The 21,174-nt window shown below is 36.7% G+C and overlaps 1 protein-coding gene and 1 long non-coding RNA gene across 2 annotated transcripts in view; one reads left to right on the top strand and one right to left on the bottom strand.

Annotated features, from left to right (window-relative positions):
- The window catches only part of LOC134662856 (uncharacterized), a 256,695-nt gene that overhangs the window by 953 nt on the left and 234,568 nt on the right, over positions 1 to 21,174 (top strand). The gene's annotated exons all lie outside the window — the stretch shown is intronic.
- The window catches only part of LOC134662790 (cyclic AMP response element-binding protein A), a 184,296-nt gene that overhangs the window by 12,310 nt on the left and 150,812 nt on the right, over positions 1 to 21,174 (bottom strand). Inside the window, exon 2 of the mRNA XM_063519092.1 lies at positions 19,455 to 19,650. Within this exon, the coding sequence (XP_063375162.1) occupies positions 19,455 to 19,650 (196 nt within the window). The remainder of the gene's footprint in view (positions 1 to 19,454; positions 19,651 to 21,174) is intronic.

Raw genomic sequence — 21,174 nt, 5'->3', positions numbered from 1 at the left:
TACTGAAAATACTGAGATTAAAATTTGACTGGCAATTTTTCTCGTTCAAGTAAAGGTTATTTTACTTAAGCAATCAAACATGCACGCCCAGCTCAACTGAGCTGCGTGCGCATGCGCGCCGTTTCCTTTTGCTCAAGCGCACGTAATCACCTGGAACAGCATTACTCAAACTATGGGTCTCAAGCGAAATTTGAGTGAGCCCTGTAGGGTTAAGATGGCTGGCTCTTTATCATTTGTCACCATGGCTGTCACGTTCTAACAAATATGGCGAAAGTGACGCATGGCAAGACAAGTGATAAAAATGCGACCATGATAGCTGGGTCTGAAACATAAGACGACCTGCCAATAACAAAATGCCCTTTTCGAGACGTCAAAGACGAACCCAAATATGTAGATTTCGTATATCTAAGATCCTTCACAGCAAACTAGATATGAAAAAAGTATTTTTTAGACAATGTTTAAAAAAATCATTATAAAAATAAGCATTTCTTTCTTTCAAAATCCGGTCGATAAGAATGGAGATAAAAGATTGAAGAAATGGTAGCCGTTTGTCTTATAATTCTATCTGTTGTACAAAAGTAGGAGATACGACTCAAAACTGGTCAAAGATCGATGAAAACCGCAGGTAGCCCCTTAAGGAAAAAGCGGCCAAGTGCGAGTCGGACTCGCCCATGAAGGGTTCCGTATTTAGGCGATTTATGACGTATTAAAAAAAAACTACTTACTAGATCTCGTTCAAACCAATTTTCGGTGGAAGTTTACATGGTAATGTACATCATATATTTTTTTTAGTTTTATTATTCTCTTATTTTAGAAGTTACAGGGGCCCCCATTTTACCACTTTGGAAGTGTCTCTCGCGCAAACTATTCAGTTTAGAAAAAAAATGATATTAGAAACCTCAATATCATTTTTGAAGACCTATCCATAGATACCCCACACGTCCATGGGGTTTGATGAAAAAAAAATTTTTGAGTTTCAGTTCGAAGTATGGGGAACCCCAAAAATTTATTGTTTTTTTTTTCTATTTTTGTGTGAAAATCTTAATGCGGTTCACAGAATACATCTACTTACCAAGTTTCAACAGTATAGTTCTTATAGTTTCGGAGAAAAGTGGCTGTGACATACGGACGGACAGACAGACGGACAGACAGACAGACATGACGAATCTATAAGGGTTCCGTTTTTTGCCATTTGGCTACGGAACCCTAACTAGCTCTCAGTTGCTGGCAACTATCCTTGCCTGTTTGATGAAACTGCAAAAAGTACTACTTTCCTTCAGTACCTAATATCTGTGTGAGGCCGAATTTTCGACAATAGGCGGGTCCCGAGTTTGACAGTTTTTGTTAGGTGGGTCAGAGCTCAGTCAACTTTGGGAACCACTGACCTGGAACATTGTGGTGGAAGTGTTAATACCATTCACACTTAATTCAGAATCTAAACCCCATTGCAAAGGGGCCATTGCAGGTTGTATAATACCTGCTACACTTTTTATTTGTTATTGCTGCTCATAATCATGAGATCTTTCTATCATAAGAGGAGGGAAAAGAGTTTATATTCACTAAATTAATTTAATTTAGAATCGATATGTAAATCGATATGTAAGAAATTCGCAACGCAGGCTTTGTCAAGCGGGCCAAGCGGCTACGAATGAAAAATACTTAGTGAGTTACTCGCATTTTATGTTTATGTTTTATTTAATACGTCAGATAATAACATAAGTAACCTACCTAATAAGTTTAACCTATGTGCTTAATAACGTGTAGTTCAGCATTCTTGAACAAAATTGTTTAATTTTCTGTCAATTCGCCAACTAGCTAGAAAAACATTATTGTTTACATCAGAAAATTAAGCCCCATTTAAATATGCAAATCAACATTTCGCTGTTTATAACACATGTTACAAACACGTCGTGTGCATACAATAAATGCATTAACTGCATTTCAACGCTCATTCAAATTTACACCTTGTTTTAACACAATAGGGTACACAATTGAAGGGTTTTTAAACGGAGTTGTAGTTATGTACCGATGTTATGCTACTTATTGTTTTTGCAGATGCCTTTGAATGCATCATTGCTTACCAAATATCATCATTAAATCATTATTTACGATAATAATTAGACGAGCATACAACAGTTGTTTAATTCATTTGATGGACATACACCTACACTCATAGGTAATTTTTTTAGTATTAGAAAAAAAGGTAAACCATCTTGAAGTGTTTTTATTGAAAAACACTTTTGAAAAATAAGTCACGGCAAATATGTAACAATTATGAATCATATATGATTATTTACATCCTTATGCTTTCATAAGTAATAGTTATTGATTTTCAGAAAGCGTTTTTCAATTAAAAGACACGTCAAGATCGCGTAGGTAGGTACTTAGCCCTTTTCTAATGCTTAAAAAAAACACTATACGTACCAGTGGCGGAGCGTATAGCAATTTTTATGAATACCTAGTAATAGTTTTTTCATCACACTCGCTCAGTAAACGTGGAATTGCACGCAGGCTTAGCGGGAGTAATAGAAAAAGCGTTTTCCCTAGGGAGTAATGAAGTTTCTACTGTTTCTAGTACCATAATTTACAGTTTTTTGTCTTTATACTTCATTTTTGTATCGCAAGTGTGATGAAAAACATTGTGTGTAACTCGGGGCGTAATAATATTGCAAACGAGAGTAAATTAAATCGCGACGGCTTGCCGGAGCGATTTATATATTTAACTTACGCCCCATGTTGCACAATGTACTATTAAGGGCCTACTGCAGCCGCGTCTGGCGCTTTGTAAACCACGCCCGCTAGTTCTTCCCTCCCCGCTAACACGCACACATGGAAACGCTTCGCGCCGCACGTGAAGTTTGTGTGACCTTTTAGCACCATCTAACGTTACAGAAGTTAACTACCATTATACGCGGTCGCTGCGGTCGGTCAGAAACTTATATTCGGAAAAAATAGAAACAGATGGCGTTGTTACTTGTTCATAATAGCAAACAATAAAATAATTAATTAATAAACCTAAATATTTATTGTTGTTTTTGGAAGATGTTAACAGCATAGAAGCAGCAGCGTAGATAGCATATAAGTTAAGAAAATAGCACAAGAACAGAAAAGAGATTATTTTTGATAAAATATGATGAAAACAGATTTACTTGATTACGTTCACCTGACTTTGCGGTCACTAAATGCAAATTTCAACCTTATTGTTATGAGGTTACAATACCCCTGGGGTTGCAGGCGTCCATAGTCGTTATTATTATAAATGCTTTGGTTGAAATGCTTTTTAACTCTCGAATTTTTCATAGGTACAGTCACCTGCAATAATAAGTTACTCTTCGACGGCCGCAAAAATATGTGACACGCTCTTATGGCTCTACAAATAAGATCTAACACGATCTACCGCAAAACGGCCTTCGGTGCGTAACATATTATTGCAGCTGACTGTACTCGTATTGATTGTATAGGTAGGTATTAATATCTTTTATCCGATCGATTTGCATTTATTTGAAATAAATCACAGTGTTTAGTAATTATGTTTTATTGAATAAGAGATTATTTAGGTATGTAAGGAATACAGGGTGTCTTTTTGAAACACCCATTTTCTGGATAATTTTCAATTTCAATTGTGCCTACATAATTTTTTAATACATTTTACAACGACAACAAACAAAAGTTCAAATTCGCAGTATTTTTATTACCCGGGTCGTGTCGCAACAAAATAGAAAATCATATTTTTCAAATCTAAGCGTTATTGTAATTTATCTCAAATAACCAAAAAACCAATCTGACTAGAACTTAAAAACGAACAGAATTATTTTAATATGTCGATTTTTCTTGGTGACCCAGGAGATTTTTTTTGTATCCCATACAAAAAGAATGTATCCCAATCGCGTATCGGTTTTGGTTTTTACTTATAAGTGTGAAAAATATATTCTACCATATACGAAGGATGTGTTTTTTCATGTTTTATGTGTCTTTTTGTACAATAAAGTGTTTTACTGCTACTAATATATCATATTAACGATTAACTAAAAAGGTATTTGCATCTAATTTAACTGGTAAATTATTGAAGTCCGCTAAAATTTATATATATTCAAAAAAATATTTGTTAGTATGTCCCAAAATCATGGCTCATTTTTAAGTCTCCAGACTTACCAAACATATCGCAACGAAGGCAAGGGTACAACGCGGCATCGTGAACCTAATAACGTAACGTTTCAGTTACTTTTTTAGTCGCCGACCATTTTATCCGGGGTACGAAAAGAGGTATTAGATCTATCCTGGGTCTAATATGTTATAAAAACATAGTTTATTGAAAAATGTTCGTAGGTAGTACACAAAATTTACATTTTCTTTTAAATGTGTTTTGGGTCATCGTTATCCCTGGTGACTTTTCTGGTGACCCAAGAGACATCAATTTTATTATGACTCAGGAGACTTTTTTTCTATGCACTTTGATTTTTTTGATGCGCTAATTTTGTAATCTAAAATAACTAATTGACCCATCCTCCTTTCTATTGAAAAACTTTAGTTCCGAAATTGCTGGTCAGTGAGCTTGTTTAAAATTCTAAATTCAAATTTGTAGCGTTAATTGTTTAAAATTCGAATATAAATTGTAAAGTTACCTTGCAGACCTCGCATCTAATATTTGGTCATGATATTTTGAGTTTTATTCACCAGTACTAGAGTTCACGTTTATTAGCGATTTCATCAAGATGTAGCTTTATTGAGTTATATAATATATTTGAGTGATATAAAGTTATAATGTAACTGTGAGATCCTCGTATTTCAGCCCGTACAAGATTATAACCTTTTTCATGTAATGTCATTGAGTTTTTCTTTATTGATTTAAATGCCATCTAAATGAGTGGCCATCTAAACCTTACAGTCACGTGATCGCCTTACGCTGTCTCGAGTTTATCATTTTTTCCCCACCTCAAAAAGTGCCCAGCGCCGCTAAAGAAGATTTCACTTCAAAAATCTTTGAATGCATTTGTTTCTTTAAAAAACAATAATGTTTCATTTAAGTAAAATGAGCATAATTTTTTTCCACCCGGTATAGTAGACAACAATTTTTTTCGACTAAATGAAGTTTTATTAGATAAATCGTTGATCACATCGTTCGTTTCACACATCACATCAAATCGTTTGTCATCACAATAAAAATTTGTCAAAATAATGAAATTTATGCCAAAAAACATAAATAAAACATATAAATTCAACACATTTTTTTAATAAAAATCTTTCTCGATGATATAAAAAAGAACATCGACAAATTATGTTCAAAGAATTAATATTAAAACAGATGTCATAATTAGGATTGCCTACTTTAAGAAAGGGACAGAGAGATTTAATCCTCTCGCTCTGCACGTTTTTCTCATTCCTCCTTGTCAAGCCAAAATAAACTATAAAATGATAGTAACACAGTACATTGTAATTATTCACTTTTTCCACGGTATCATGTCATTGTAAATTACTTATGTGAAATTGTAGTGGCGTGCGACTTTCAAACCGGAGGTCACGGGTTCGAACCCCGGCCCGTGCAAGTGAGTTTTTGTAAGTAGGGACCTTTTTTAGTGGTACTTAAATATAATAACTTTTCGTATTATTGAAATAAAATATTTTATTCAAACAAACTTAATAATATAATAATTAAAACGAATAATATCAATTAGTTTTTAATATTTATTCAATTATTTTAAATTATTTGAGCATGAAACATACTAGATTTATTTTTATCATTACAATAGAAAAAAAGCAAAAAATATATTCTTATAGATATTTTATTTTCAAACAAAAATAAAGCAAAAAGTTACGGTTAGATTCTGATGACTAAATACTAAACAGCTACCGATACATTTCAATATCTGTCGAAATTTCCTAACCCGTTGTAACTGACAAAGAGTATAGATTTCGACGTAGCATGACGTAGCTAAGCAAACACGCACACATGCGTAACGTATAGGCCTGTAAGAAGGCACCATCATAGGTTTACCTCTGATTCCGTTACTACTCAATGGAGTTACGACTCAACGTTTATTGGATATTAAAATTTTACGTAATTCGGAGCGCTACGCGAAGTGACATAGGTCTTACCTCTTTGAGGCACGACGGCCATCTAACATTACTGGCATAAAGGATGCATTTATAACTTTGACGCATGACAGAAAGAGAATCCGAACTGCGTAAAATGGGCGTTTGCTGTTGAATTCATAAAATCAAAAATCGATAATAAATCCATCGGTAAAGGATAATAAGTTAATATTTAGTTCTTTGAAAGTTAAGACGAGATGAAAACCTTTGCTGTAAGGTGGATTGTGCTGGATATGGATGTGTTTTCTAGTTGCACGAAGCTAAAACCGAAAAATGAACACGTAAGTTTGGATTTATTTTCTATCGAGAAAATTTTAAGCATTCGTGTTTCGACTACTATGAAATCACTTATCGTATAGTCAAGAAACATATATCCGAAAATCACTACTGTTTGTTTCCGGGGCTAGCCACTGCCACGTTTCTAAGATCCTGTTATTTTTCGATGCACGGCCTTAACTATTTACGTTTTAAACAACAACTTCACATTTAGCACATCTACTTTAGTGAACATTTAAGCGTATGTCTCAAATGGAACAGATTTTATGACCATTTCATTAAGACCATCCTACTCGTACGATTGCCAGATCCATCTATCACTATTAAGAATAATCTATGTGTTAATAGAAACAGTTCACTAAGGAATACAATTGCAATTATTGTAATAAACATACCCCGGCCGGCGAGAGCAAAAATGCGTTGACAGCTTAATAGTGCGAGGACACACACTTTGGTCGATGTCGATAAAAACAACACGATGTACTGGACCACCGTTATGATATGCAGAAGTATTAATTATTGTTGTAAACAAAATTAAAACCAAGTGTTTGTATTTATTCAGTTTAAAATTGTTTTAGGGTTATTCTTAGAAACGCGTGGAGGTATCAAGTTGAAATAAATAACAAATACTAATGGCTCAGTTTAAAAAAAAAAATTGTGCTTAATTAAAAGTCGACTATTCTATCGACATCCATACGTCGATAGAATAGTCGATATTTAATTAAGCACTAGGACCAGACGCATTTTTGCTCTCGCCGGCCGGGGTATGGTAATAAACGCTCGTGGCATGACCACAACATGTAATTATTTTCTTTTGAAAGGGTCCTTAGCAGTTGATCCCATTAACGTTTTCAAGTTCTGAGGGCCGGGTCTACCTCTTGCGTTCTTGCGCTACGCTCTTGCGTATTCAAGCGATAGAGAGGAAGATAAACAAATTTTCGAATCGTTTTTCACGGTAAGACCTCTGATGATGGTATGGGATCCTCTAGAAATCGGTGGATAAGCCGTTGGTGCGTTAGAACGGCTGATGATATGACGAAAACCTTAAAAATGTTGGAAATACAACTGTGTAGCGTAGTCAGTTGTTTTTTTTCAAATGTGGTAATGTTGGAAATGGTGGTAATGTCGCTAGCGACCTTTTCTATAACGCATGTAGTCAGAATGGCCAAGAGACCGTCTAAGCTAAGATATCTGTCAAAAGACAATGTGGACTTGTGCCTTAAAGTTATAAATCATAATTTAGGTATTGCTCATAGCTAGTTCGTCGACACCTTCAGATCTAGATAATATCAACGACATTACATTGTTTTACGGAATACAAATGTCGAACGTCAAAGGTGCGAAAGAATTGTTAATTATCACTTTTTCGAAACCATAGTCCCAAATATAGGTCTACCGGTCAACTGAGACAGTTGATAGGAAGTTAATTATGGTCAACTACGGACTGCTTTGGCTGCTTGAAGCTACCCCCAGTGTAAATTTCATTCGATAGCGTGACGTGACGTAGCGTTGCGTTGTCTCATTTTGTATGGGATTTCGAGTTTCCAAAACGTCCCGCTTGGCGCGCTGTTCAAAATCCCATACAAAAATAGACATAACGCAAACGCGATCACTCGTCACGCTATCGAATAAAATTTACATTAGTGGCTCTGATGTGAGTGTACGATTGGCCTGGGCTATAACCGCGAAAATCGAAGTTCGCAAATTGCGGGGATCTTTCTATTAATATGACAGAGCAAAAATGCCCGCAATTTGCGAACTTCGAATTTCGCGGTTATAGCCCTGATGTCAGTATACGTTCGAATTGGCCTGGGCTATACGTAACATAACCGAAAATCGAAGTTCGCAAATTGCGGGGATCTTTCTATTTTAATTAGAATGACAGAGCAAAAATGCCCGCAATTTGCGAACTTCGAATTTCGCGGTTATAGCCCTGATGTCAGTGTACGTTCGAATTGGCCTGGGCTATAACATAACCGAAAATCGAAGTTCGCAAATTGCGGGCATTTTTCTCTGTCACTCTAATTACGCCATCATTGGAGTAAAAGAGAAAGATCGCCGCAATGCGAATTTCGGTTTTTTCGGTAGCCCCTCTGTCAGTTGAGTCCTCAACTCGTGTTCGATCGGAATAAATGCCACAGCCGATTTGGTGAAAGGAAACGGCGGGTGAACGCACTGCCGTTGATTCACACATATGTCCAAATGTCAAACGCCTCTGACATGTAAAATGGCGTTTGTACTGGCCATAGTATCCGGTAGTGTTTGGCTATGTATCATTTTTGCGTTTGTGAATATGCTAATTTAGTTCTAAGGCAAATGGGTCGGTTAACTAGTATAATTATGTATACCTGTAGGATCTCAATCAAATTAAAAAAAATACTGCGTAGGTATATATTCTATTCGTCCAAAATGTGTCCATGAAAGTATATATAAAGAAGGTTTTAAAACGCTACAATAACGATTCCGCACCGGAATATACCACTAATACAGCGTGTGTATTTAATACGACTACATACATATTCTACGGGTAGTTAGTATAGGTCCAACTAAAAATATAAGTACAACTTTTGTTTTACTTTGTTTCTATTCAAAATAAGAATAAGAATAAGAATTGTTTATTGCCACATACATGAACATAAAATAGAGTTAGAATTACTTACATAATAAAATAAAACAGTTGTTATCATATACAAAACAAAAGTGAGAAGATCTTTGTATTAGGCAAAGGGTTCCAGTCTCAGCGTGTGCCGGGCCTAGGTGCCCGGCGCTGGTTTTCAGACCGGTCCCAGACTAAGGACGGTCGGAGAATATTACCTACATTATTTATGACAAATTACAGTACGTTTGTGCTCGTTTGTATACATAGGGTTTTACTACTAACATTTCAGATGAAAAATACAAATTAAAATACTACATTTAAAATACAGTAATAAAATAGTACATAATTGAAATGAGAGAGAAAACGAAACACTTGCTAACATTTTAGACACTTAAAAGTAATACCAGTTGTACTATATTGCAACAGTGGATTTATATAAATTGAAAACTAATATTATGATTGGTATTACAAATGCTCGCGATTGTGTTTGTATGGCGGTGTGTGTGTGTGTGTGTGTGTGTGTGTGCGTGTGTGTGTGTGTGTGTGTGTGTGTGTATATGTGTGTATATGTCTATGCGTCTGTGAGGTGTGAACACATACATTGTTTAACTTTAGTGGGGAGGGAGGGTTCCACTCTGCTTGTCTAATAAGTGAGCCTTTACTAAACGTTTGTATTTAAAAAGCGGTATAGGCTCACGGAGGGGCGGAGGCAGGTCATTCCACACTTTGGAAGCAGCAAATTTAAAGCTCCCTCTAAAGAACGCTGTTTTATATTTAGGCATGGCAAGTTTAGTGCAGTTTCTTAGCGGCCTGGTGCGTGTGTCTTTTATCCATTTTAGCTTTTCGTATAGATAGTAGGGCTCCTGGAGGTCTAAAACCTTTCTAACTGTATAAGCCAAATGTTGCTGCCTACGGTTCTCCATGTTTAGTAGTTTCTTGTCGTTAAGAAATGGAGTGATGTGTGCTCGTTTAGGCACCTCATAACAGAAACGAACGCATGCATTTTGTACGCGTTGGATAGCTTTTTTCGTTACTGCTAACAGTCTTGGCCCGTACACCACATCTGCGTAGTTAAAATGAGAGAGTACCAGCGATTCCACTAGTATCTCTCTCACTTTCACTGATAGATATTTTCGGATATTATATAATACCTTGAGTCTGTAGAAGGCATTTCGAATTTTTAAATTAACATGCTCTACATAACGCAGCTCGCCATCCACAACGAGACCCAGATTTTTAGTACTTTCAACTTGGTTGATAGGCTCGTTACCAATTTGTACGCTTGGGTTCTGTTCTTTGATAGCTGCGCGCTGCCATTTATTTCCTATAACTATATACTGTGACTTCGATGGGTTTAACACAAGATTGTTTTTCTGCGACCACTTAGCTATAGTTAGTAAGTCTTCGTTTATCTTATTAAGGGACTCATTAAGGTTTTTTGGATCAAATGAATAATATAATTGAGTGTCATCTGCGTATAAGTGTACGTTACAGTGTTTCAGGTTACTAATCATATCAGCTGTGTACAGAATGAAGAGCAACGGACTCAAAACTGATCCCTGCGGTGTGCCGCGGTTGATTCTTTCCGTTTTCGACTTTATCAACTTGCCTTGTTCCGTTGGTATTTCTACGTACTGCTTTCGATCTGTGAGGAATGATTGAAACCATGTACATGAAGATGCACTTACGCCGTAGTAAGCCATTTTCGAAAGCAGCAGTGTCTGGTTAAGGCAGTCAAATGCGCGGGAAAAATCTAGTAGGACGAGGATAGATCCCATACCCCTGTCTGTCGCTGCAGTGATGTCATCTGTGACCTTGGCCAATGCCGTGGCCGTTCCGTGCTTGCTCCGAAAACCTGACTGCGTAGCTGGTAGTAGATTGTTTACCTCTAAGTACTTTGTGAGTTGATCACAGACTGCTTTTTCAATAATTTTTGAAAGTACCGGGAGGATACTAATCGGGCGTAAATCTTTATAGTCTTCGGTTCTATTCGATTTGGGTATCGGCTTTACCCGAGTAAGCTTCCAAGCCTCCGGATAGGTACTAGATGCAATAGATGCATTGATTATATGTGTTATTATTGGCAGGGTAACATGTAGCGTGAGGCGGATCATTTCTATTGTGATATTATCACAGCCACTAGCGTTTGTTTTTATTGAGTTAATTATTTTGAGGATTTGATCTTCTGTACAGCTTTTTAATATAAATACATTTGCCTGATTATGATGCTCAAACAACGCTAGCATGTCACGGTCCGTCTCATGGGTTCCTGGAAGTGTTAAGAAGAAATTATTGATCTCGTCAGCGTCGGATAGATGTTGTGGAATTGACTGTGCTTCGGTTTCACCTAGAATTAAGGAGCTTCTTAGATAGTTCCAGATTTGTTTGGGATGTGACCTGTTTTTATTGACGTAAAACGAGAAATATGCCGTTTTTTCACGTTCCAGGGCCCCGGTAGTGAAATTTCGTAAGTCTTTGTAGTGGTTATAGTGCGATTCATTTTTAGTTCGTTGAGCTCTCTTTAAGGCGTTGTCACGGAGACGCATCATAATTTTAATTGTGTCGGTAACCCATGGAAGAGATCCGCGATTGACCTGTGTTCGGCGTACCGGGGCATGCTTGTCGAATAAACCAGTGACAAGACAATTAAAACGGTTGACCTTACAATTGATGTTCGTCAATTCCCTAATTTCCCACCAAGGCATATTTTCCAGATCTACTTTAAATTTAGTCATATCTATTTGGCTCAGTAGTCGTTTATATGTGTATTGAGGAGGTTTCTTTGGTTTTTTGATTAACAACTCTACCAATATCATCGCATGATCACTAAGCTTAGGGTTGTGATGTACATGGATGGTTTTGCAAACGTCAGGGCAGTCTGTTATCACCAAGTCCAAAATGGTTGAACTTTCAGGTGTAATCCGCGTCGGCTCATTTACGAGTTGCACAAGGCTACGGTGTGATAAGAATGTCGTTAATTTTTTTACGTTAATTTTATCCCCCAGTTGTACATCAATATTAAAATCGGTTAGTAGAAACAAGTTCTTACAAGATGCAAAAAAGTCCAATGAATCGTTAAGCGCGTCGACTGCACTTTCGACAGATACAGATTCTGGCCTGTATGCCGTGCCGATAGCAAACCGACCTACACCTTGGACGTGCAATTCTAACCACATTTGCTCTAAAGAAGAGGCAGGGTGCTGTCTTACCCGGGCTCGCAAGGATTTTCGTATATAAAAACCCACCCCACCTCCCTTGGCACCGTTTGAGCGCGGGTTACTTTTCAGAGTGTAACCTGGTATCATTGGTATATATTTTTCTTCATTCTCGCGAAGCCATGTTTCATTTAAAGCCAAGATGTCCGGGTTGTACCTGTCCATGGCTGCCACCAGCTCGTCCCGGCCGGTATTTAATAATAAGCGGTGGTAGCCGCGGGTGCAAACCCTTTTGCGCATTAGAGGAGCCCTGTGCCCAGCAGTGAGATGTATATAGGCTGATTATAATTTTATTCAAAATATGAAAAATACACTGTGTATAAGACGAGGACATTACACTCCTTCATCAGTAGGTAATAAGGTTAAGGTTACATCACACTCCTTCATCAGTAGAGCAAAATGATGATGGACCCATGTATTGTACATTCGTAACCCACGTAAATGTTCTAAATGTACAAAAGTTAATAACAATTAACTTTTATTACGCGATGTAAACAAAACCAGGTCGTGAAATACATACAACCATCATACAACAGCATGTTCCTTACGACATTTGAAATTTCCACCCTTGATATATACTTATGCCGTATTCATGTACGATGTATGTAGGTACATTCGGCAAAACCGTTAGCTAACCACTCATGCAGTCCTGCATACAAATATGTACATGCAAGTTCTAAGTTAATATAGTTTCACTGATTGTATTTCAAATATGTATGAAATCTCAAGATCATTTTACAAGTTAGTCATTATAGTATCAAAGTAGTAATAAACCAGTCATGGATGTAATAAATTTAATGATAATTACATTAATTACTGTCGTATACAAATTAATCGATTACCTAATTTACCTATATAGGTATGTTATACATAAAAATGTACATTATCAGCAAGAACGTGTCAGCGCTGTAAATTACTTTAGAATTAGTTAAAACGTGCTTGCTTTCGCGATAAGTTTTGCTGATTATATATACCTAATACTATATTACTGTATAACCTATAACATGACAAAAATTAGCGATAAAAGACGTAAATTCATTGCACAGGCCAATTTGAAAGCGTACACTGATATCAGAATTATATCTAACTGATGGGGTCTCTATTGTTTCCCATAAAAATTGACAAAAATAGATGACGTAATTTATGAACAGCCCCATAGCTGAATGACATCAGTTAGCGGATCCCTTTGTTTGACATAATTATTGAAAGTCATAATGTATTGTTTGTCCAAATTTTCGTTAGTCATAATTGGGTTTTTCTCAGAAACGCCTAACTTTTCAGGATTGCCATAAAACAAACCTAACCTAACCTAAGCTATCTATAAGACAACCTTACGAAAATCTTGAAAAGTTAATAGTTTCAGAATTATGACAAATGATAATCTGACAATCATTACATTATGACTTTCAATAATTATGTCAAACAAAGGGATCCGCTAACTGATGTCATTCAGCTATGGGGCTGTTCATAAATTACGTCATCTATTTTTGACGATTTTCTCCCCCCCCCCCAAAATCATCCAAAAATCATGCTTCGAATGACCCCGTTTCCTCCTACGTCATGCTACCATCATCCGATGTCCAGACCCCCCCCCCTTATTTGAAATGACGTAATTTATGAATAGCCCCTATCGTGCATTTCGCTCGTACTTTTCTGTACATGTATGTGCGTCGATCGTGGTTGATATCGTGATTCGAATTACAATCTGAGCTATTACCGCGAAAAACGAAGTTCGTAAATTTCTAGCAACTATCTCGGTCACTCTAATTACGCCTTAATTTTAGTAAAAAAATAGATGCTCGAAATTTGGGAACTTCGGTGTTCACGGTAGACCTTCTGATGTCAATTTACGTCCGAATTAGCCTGTCAGGCGTTGTGCAGATAAAGATAAGAAAGATAAAGATATGTTTATCTGCAGAAATGTAGTGATGAACATAGGTGGACAGTAATTTTGGATGCGTACATTTCACTTGAAGATTACGGCCCACTTGCACCATCCTACTAACCCGGGGTTAAGCGGTTAAACCTTTAACCCAGTGTCAAATTGTACTGGTAACCATGGTAACTCCAGGTTTAACCGTTTAACCCGGTTGGAATGGTGCAAGTGGGCCTAAGCGTGCTTGCCAAGCACGTAGGATTGATCGTTTATTCATCATCATCATATCGGCCTTCTATCGTCCATTGCTGAGCATTTATAAAACTATAATAACAATGACGATACACGTACATATGTGTATGTAACATAATGCGTGCAGTAATGACTGTATTTACCTCAATAGTGCCAGCATGCCACGCTATCAACTATCTATAGAGGTCGTTTAGGCATATTGCTCTTCTATTATGACATTCACGAATGAATACCAACTGTTTTCTAGGGAATACGGGTATTTGGGCACAGAATATGTAATAGGGAATATTACGCGAAAATCTGCGTAGGGGGCGCCACTTCCACAATCCGTCACAATCTAAGGGTCCTTCGCAAACAACGCCAGAGACATGAAAAGAGTCTGTCTAAAGATGATTCGCCTACGGTTTTCTATCAGTTCTTGGATTAAAATGTTACAAGTTACAATTAGGAAAACTTGACTCAAATTGTACTCAATTTATTAATTTACTTTTTGACACAACAATTCTTAATACCTGTCAAATGTCTCTTAAACGGTTAACAAAGACAGTTTTCTTGAAACGCTTGCGACAAATCTCCAAGTGCATTACAAACAACTCTGTTGTTTACAAAGTGGAGACTTTTAACCGATAAGGGGAAAAAATATAAGGAAAATGTAATTTAAAACAGCATTGTGAAATAGAAACATTGCCATGGAAATATGATAAATAGAAATAGGTACCTATAGTCTGTCAAGCCGGATATGTCAGTAGCAATGTAAAGCAAACTAAAGGATGGTATCCCTAGGAAACGAACAAAAAGCAACAATGTACATCGAACAACGATGAAATGTAAACAACAGTTCCACAGATAAAATATAAATGACATGCACACGTTTTTGGAACAATTCAAACCTAGTGTTGCTAACCCGCGATTTTTCAAATTTGCCGCCTTTTTCTACTGACAAGATTTGCTTGAACAAGTATACCTAAAAAAAGTTTAGGTCAAATCTGTCAAGCGAGAATTGAATCCGTTTCAGGTCTCGTAACAAAATTAGGTATTTGTGTTCACAAAAACAGTTTGGGCCCGATTCGGATTTTGAACTAGACATTTATTAGATCACATTTCACAAGGGACATCAGTGACATCACCAAGATACGACAACGATATGTTTAAGAACTTGCCTGTCAAATTTGACATTTGTGCGATTCTGGAGATACTCTTGAACGATTTCCACAAGATATTATTACGATATTTTAACGTAAAATGACATTTGTAATTGCCCGAATTGAGCTGCAAAAGAGAACTACTTAGTTGAAATCTAAACTACAACGTATCTAGTACATATCGTATCGTTCTCTAGTCTAGAACGGATCTTGTTTTCCGAATACCGCGGTTTATCCGTAAAAGACATGGCAACGTACCTTACCTATAAAGGGGCCCACTGATTAACAGTCCGCCGGACGATATCGGCCTGTCAATTAGAACTTAGAACCAGGGATGTTGCGGATGCAGATTTTTTGACATCCGCGGATGCGGATGCGGATTGTTAAAGGCTCACATCCGCGGATGCGGATGCGGATGTCAAGATTAGGTACTTAGAAAACGTCAAATATTACATTTTTAGTATTTTTTAATTAAAAAAACCAAAAGTTTAGTATTTGAGCAAGAATATAGGTGCGTTATATTTAATAAACAGTAACTTCGCCGACTTTTCTGGATCTAGACGATTTCGTTATAGGTAATGACGAAATTACCTAGCACTTACGCCGCCGCTAAGACGTTCCTGTACCGACTTGTTCAACATCCGCATCCGCATAAGCTCCGCATCGATTTTATGCGGATGCGGATGCGGATGTTGAAAATAATGCGGATGTTCCGCGGTTGCGGATGCGGATGCGGATGTTCGCAACATCCCTGCTTAGAACCAAAAGTTGACAGTTCTTAACAACTGACATGCCGATGTCGTCCGGCGGACTGGTAATCAGTGGGCCCCTTAACAATCCTATGTTAATTGTTTTTGTTAACCTTATGGGATATAAGACCGTATGTTAATTTCCCATTTTGCGATTTATGTTCTGCCGTCTGAAACGCGCACTGCATTTAACAATAAATAATAAACCAGTATGAGCGGTATATTCCGATTTTAAAATCTGTTATTAATAAAGTACCTAATAAATACTGTAGGGCAATATTTAGACAGTAGGTAAGTTCAATAAGGCGTATTAGTAGGTATATACTAATAGCGACCCGCCCCGGCTTCGCACGGATAAGACAAAATCGTAACAAATTATCAAATTATACACATAAACCTTCCTCGAGAATCATAACATTCATAATTGCGGGGATCTTTCTCTTTTACTCTCATTAAGACGTAATTAGAGTGACAGAGAAAAATGCCCGCAATTGACGAACTTCGATTTTTGCCGTTTAAGCCCGGTATAGTTGGTCAAACCAATTTGTTAGTCAGTAAGAACCAGGAAAACTATATTCATCCTTCTTTTGGGTGCTAGTACTATAGTGTAAAACAAAGATAGTATGATTCTCTCTGTCTATGTTTGAAATGAGACAGTCCTTTGACAAACTATATTAAAACTGTAACAAAAAGTAAAACCTGAACGCCTAAGGCCACAAGTGATCGTAATGGTTGTATTACAATGCCCATAAATCATAGCGATTGTGCGCAAGCGCCACTATCGCGCATACCTATCGGTAGGTACTTATCGGACGACCGACTTACACCTTCGCTACCATTTTCTAATTGGCCTATTTAAATTATAAACTGAAATAGATATCATACACTGCATCGTAGACATATGTGTCAACTAAAAGAGCAGGTTCAGTACAACCTTTCCAACCCATTTAAAAAAAAATAACATTCCAATTTTTAAAACGCCAACGGTAAACGGCCGGCCAGAAAAGTCAACCGTACCAGAATGCTCGGATTGTCGCTCACGTGCGCTCCATATTTAAAAATTCCGCTGCGATACGGAAATGCACGTTTTACTTTCTAGTGAGTAAAATGGCGCATTTAACGGTGGAAGGGAAATTACTCATTGTGGGTTTAGTGATGTCATTCTAGTTTTAGGGACGTTTGATTTCAATTACATTTGTGTTAGGTATTTAACTATACTGTAATTTAGTTACGACTTAAGCATATTAACATATTTTCTATCGGTAAGTACTTGTAGATGTGTTGACGTTCAGGCGAATTCGAACGTACCTACTTTACATTAGTCGATATCGACTTATCTTTTTCTTTTAATTATCATTCGTCTGTAAATTTCGCTCATACTTGTTCTTACATGTATTGGCGCGACGGTGCGAGAACTCGCATGCGAGTTTCGTTACATTGCGTCATTTGTTCGGTCGGCTGAATTGATGTCACCTCAATAGTCCGCAATGTAACTAAACTCGTATAAGAGTTCGCGCGCCGTCTAAATCATAACATAGTCATTATATGTACCTATTACAAATTAATAGTAGTTTTTCTACTCCAGCACTTAAATGTGTCAATTAAATGACTGACAGTGATATCTAAAGCAATGTCATTTGAATGCTTTGTCTATAGGCTCATAAGATGACTGCTAGCAGTCATCTTATGAGTATAATACAACTGCTTTATTTTTTTTAAAGATACAAGTTTCGATCATCTTGATTGAAAGAGGTATGTTTTCATTTACAATAATAACTCTTTTTTTTTTAAATAGTAACTCAATTTTTTTTTTTTTTTTTTTTTTTTTTTTTTTTTTTTTTTTTTTTTTTTGCTGCAGCTGTCATAGAAAAAGTAATGTATGCAACAGCTCATAATTGGTTCTTAAAATTCTCGGGTCTTTTTTTAAACTACTATTATGCAACAGTGATATAATAAGGGTTCTTAAAATTCAAGGGTCGAAGTTACAAAACGAGACGTAGTCGAGTTTTGTAAAAAAAGACCCGAGAATTTTAAGAACCAATTATGAGCTGTTGCATACATTACTTTTTCTATGACAGCTGCAGCAAAAAAAAAAAAAAAAAAAAAAAAAAAAAAAAAAAAAAAAAAAAAAAAAAAAAAATAGTTATTATTAAAAAAAAGAGTTATTATTAAAAAAAAGAGTTATTATTTAAAAAAAATTGAGTTATTATTTAAAAAAAAAGAGTTATTATTGTAAATGAAAACATACCTCTTTCAATCAAGATGATCGGAACTTGTATCTTTAAAAAAAATAAAGCAGTTGTATTATACTCATAAGAGCAGCAGCAGCTAGCAGTCATCTTATGAGCCTATAGACAAAGCATTCAAATGACATTGCTTTAGATATCACTGTCAGTCATTTAATTGACACATTTAAGTGCTGGAGTAGAAAAAGATATATATCTTATTGATACGGTTTTTACACCCCCTGGCACTGATTAAAATAACCGACTTGGTTTCACATTACATCTCATAACTTTTTTGTAGTAGAAGCGTTGCGAGACTTGCACCTTTTTACATGTAATGTTTTTGATGGGATCATTTTGATGTCAAATGTAGGATATTTTGAACGCGGGCTCGCATTCTGTACTATTCTTTACCGCGGCCCATACCGCCTCTGTATTAGTCTGTATTTCTATGGAACGGAGCAAAATACCAATAAAAAGTAATGACGCGTACACAGACATGTACTGTTTGTGTGCTGTCATAAATTTAGAGCAGAGTCATCCGTCAATAAAGTTATAAATACGATTATGACACCAATTCTAGTCTGTTTTAACAGTTGATACAGTCAGCAACAATAAGATAGTATCAGTTAAAGTGGTCAAATGACACATCCTTATTCCTATGGTAGTAAAGATATTTACGATATATTTTTCCACTTTGGCCGTCACTATCTATTTGATGTTGATTGTACACAAATCTAGCATAAAAAATGTAACTTGGAAACTCCAGAGAAGTTTTATTTTTGACTAGATCTCCCACAGGACTGCTGCAACCTCTGCTAGACGCGAAAAGTCGTTATAAAGTTGATACGTGTTCGAAATACATAAGCTTCTCTTACAAACCCATTTCAACATACGTACTCGCAATGCAAGTCACAGTCTGTGACAGAAAGTTTAAAACATTTAACACATTATACCATGCCGGACTCGCTCGATCAGCCCTGATGGGGACTTGGATTTGGACTCTGTGTAGCTATTATAGGTTACTAACCGTCAACTTTGGTGTGGTGTGGCGATGGTGGTGCGGATTCGCCATCTGAGTGTAGGCTGTAAGAGTGTTCTGTCTTGATTGGTACGGCTCCCAACGCCGCGTCTGTCATGAGACGGTCGTGCAGTACCACCCCGGACTTGGACTCCCGCTCGATGAGCCAGTCGCTCTCGTCCTCGTCTAACACGTTGTCCATCTCCTGGCAAAGAAAGAGATACACTGATGAGCACTAGTCAGTCGTAAAACTTAGCAAAACTCTGTTAAGTATTTTTCTAACAAATGCAACTTTCAAAATGATGGAAAGGGACAAACGATAATCAATAGCAGCAACGGGTTTGAAAGCCATGTGAATCAAACACCAACAGCCATATTCGAACTTTAAGATACGTCAACTATTAGATATCTAAACGATATGGATCGGATATGTCAGTGTCAAACAAGTGTCAAAAGTGACGTTTCTTCAAACAAAAACTTCACTTTTGACACTGACATATCCGATCCAAATCGTTAAGATATCTAATATCTGACGTATCTTAAAGTTCGAATATGGCTGTTTGTGTTTGTGTGCGTACTTGTGTAGATAGATAGATATATTATCATGGACATTTCATTCGCTTAGGTACTTTTGTATAGTTAAACAGTGCTTAAAAATGACATCAAATAATGCGTTTTTAGGTAAATGCTTAATAACGTGACGTTTTTTGGGCAAATTGTGCACAATTAGAACACTTCTCAATTCGTACACAAAATGAGGTCAATTTGCTTCATTAATTCGCTAAATGGAATGTTGCATCTGTTGCACTTTCTATGTCAAAGTATGTACCTAACGTCTGGCAGTGCAATTATGCATTGTGCAATGTGCATGCTAAGTGATTAATTGATTAAGAGGATAGTTAGTACACCGCTTGTCCATACAATCGTAATCCCTATTTTCCTCTCTGGATATTGACATTATGGAAAAAATGTTTACAGAATTCGATGTGTATGTATTAGCTACCTATGTCCTTAGTTTTGTTTTTTTTCGATTTTTAATACATACATGTAGGTATGTCAAAATAAATGTTAAACCCAAAAATAATCGATATATAATAGATCGCTCTTTAGCGATTAGCCGCCCTTTGTCAGCCTCTATCTTTAATAAATTGTTTTTCTTTAAGCTATAGAGTCTGTGCGGAAAGAGAAGAGTCGTGGAATGTACGGGGCCCAATACATTCCACGACTCTTCTCTTTACGCACAGACTCTATATATTTTACGGAGGTGTGCCAATAAAGAGTAGGTACCTATTCTACATATATATCTATGACTAACAATTTAACTTGACGTCACTCATGCAGCAGTGTGGCTACCACCAGTTTGGCACTGACATGACATGACGTCACTGACAGTGTGAAAACTGACATAATTATACGCCATCGAGAACGTATTAATTTACTTTCTATGCATCTCGCTCGTACTCTCATATTAGTGCGAGCGAGATGTATAGAAAGTAAATTACGTTCTCGATAGCGTATGTCAGTTTTGACACTGTCAGTGACTCATGGTACGTAGTACGTAGTATACTCAGGACTGTATAGTCGTGTTAAATAGTTTAAACGCAGTACAGTAATTTATTAATCTCGTGTAATGAATAGTTTAAATGCATCAAACAGCCGGTTATCTCCAGTGATAATAACATTAGCTGTGACAACCCGCAGCCGCCCGCGTCTAATTGTGCGCGCTCAC

The sequence above is a fragment of the Cydia amplana genome, chromosome 3, assembly GCF_948474715.1.
Source record: "Cydia amplana chromosome 3, ilCydAmpl1.1, whole genome shotgun sequence".
Lineage (NCBI taxonomy): Eukaryota > Metazoa > Arthropoda > Insecta > Lepidoptera > Tortricidae > Cydia > Cydia amplana.
This window is presented reverse-complemented; position numbering and strand designations above follow the sequence as displayed.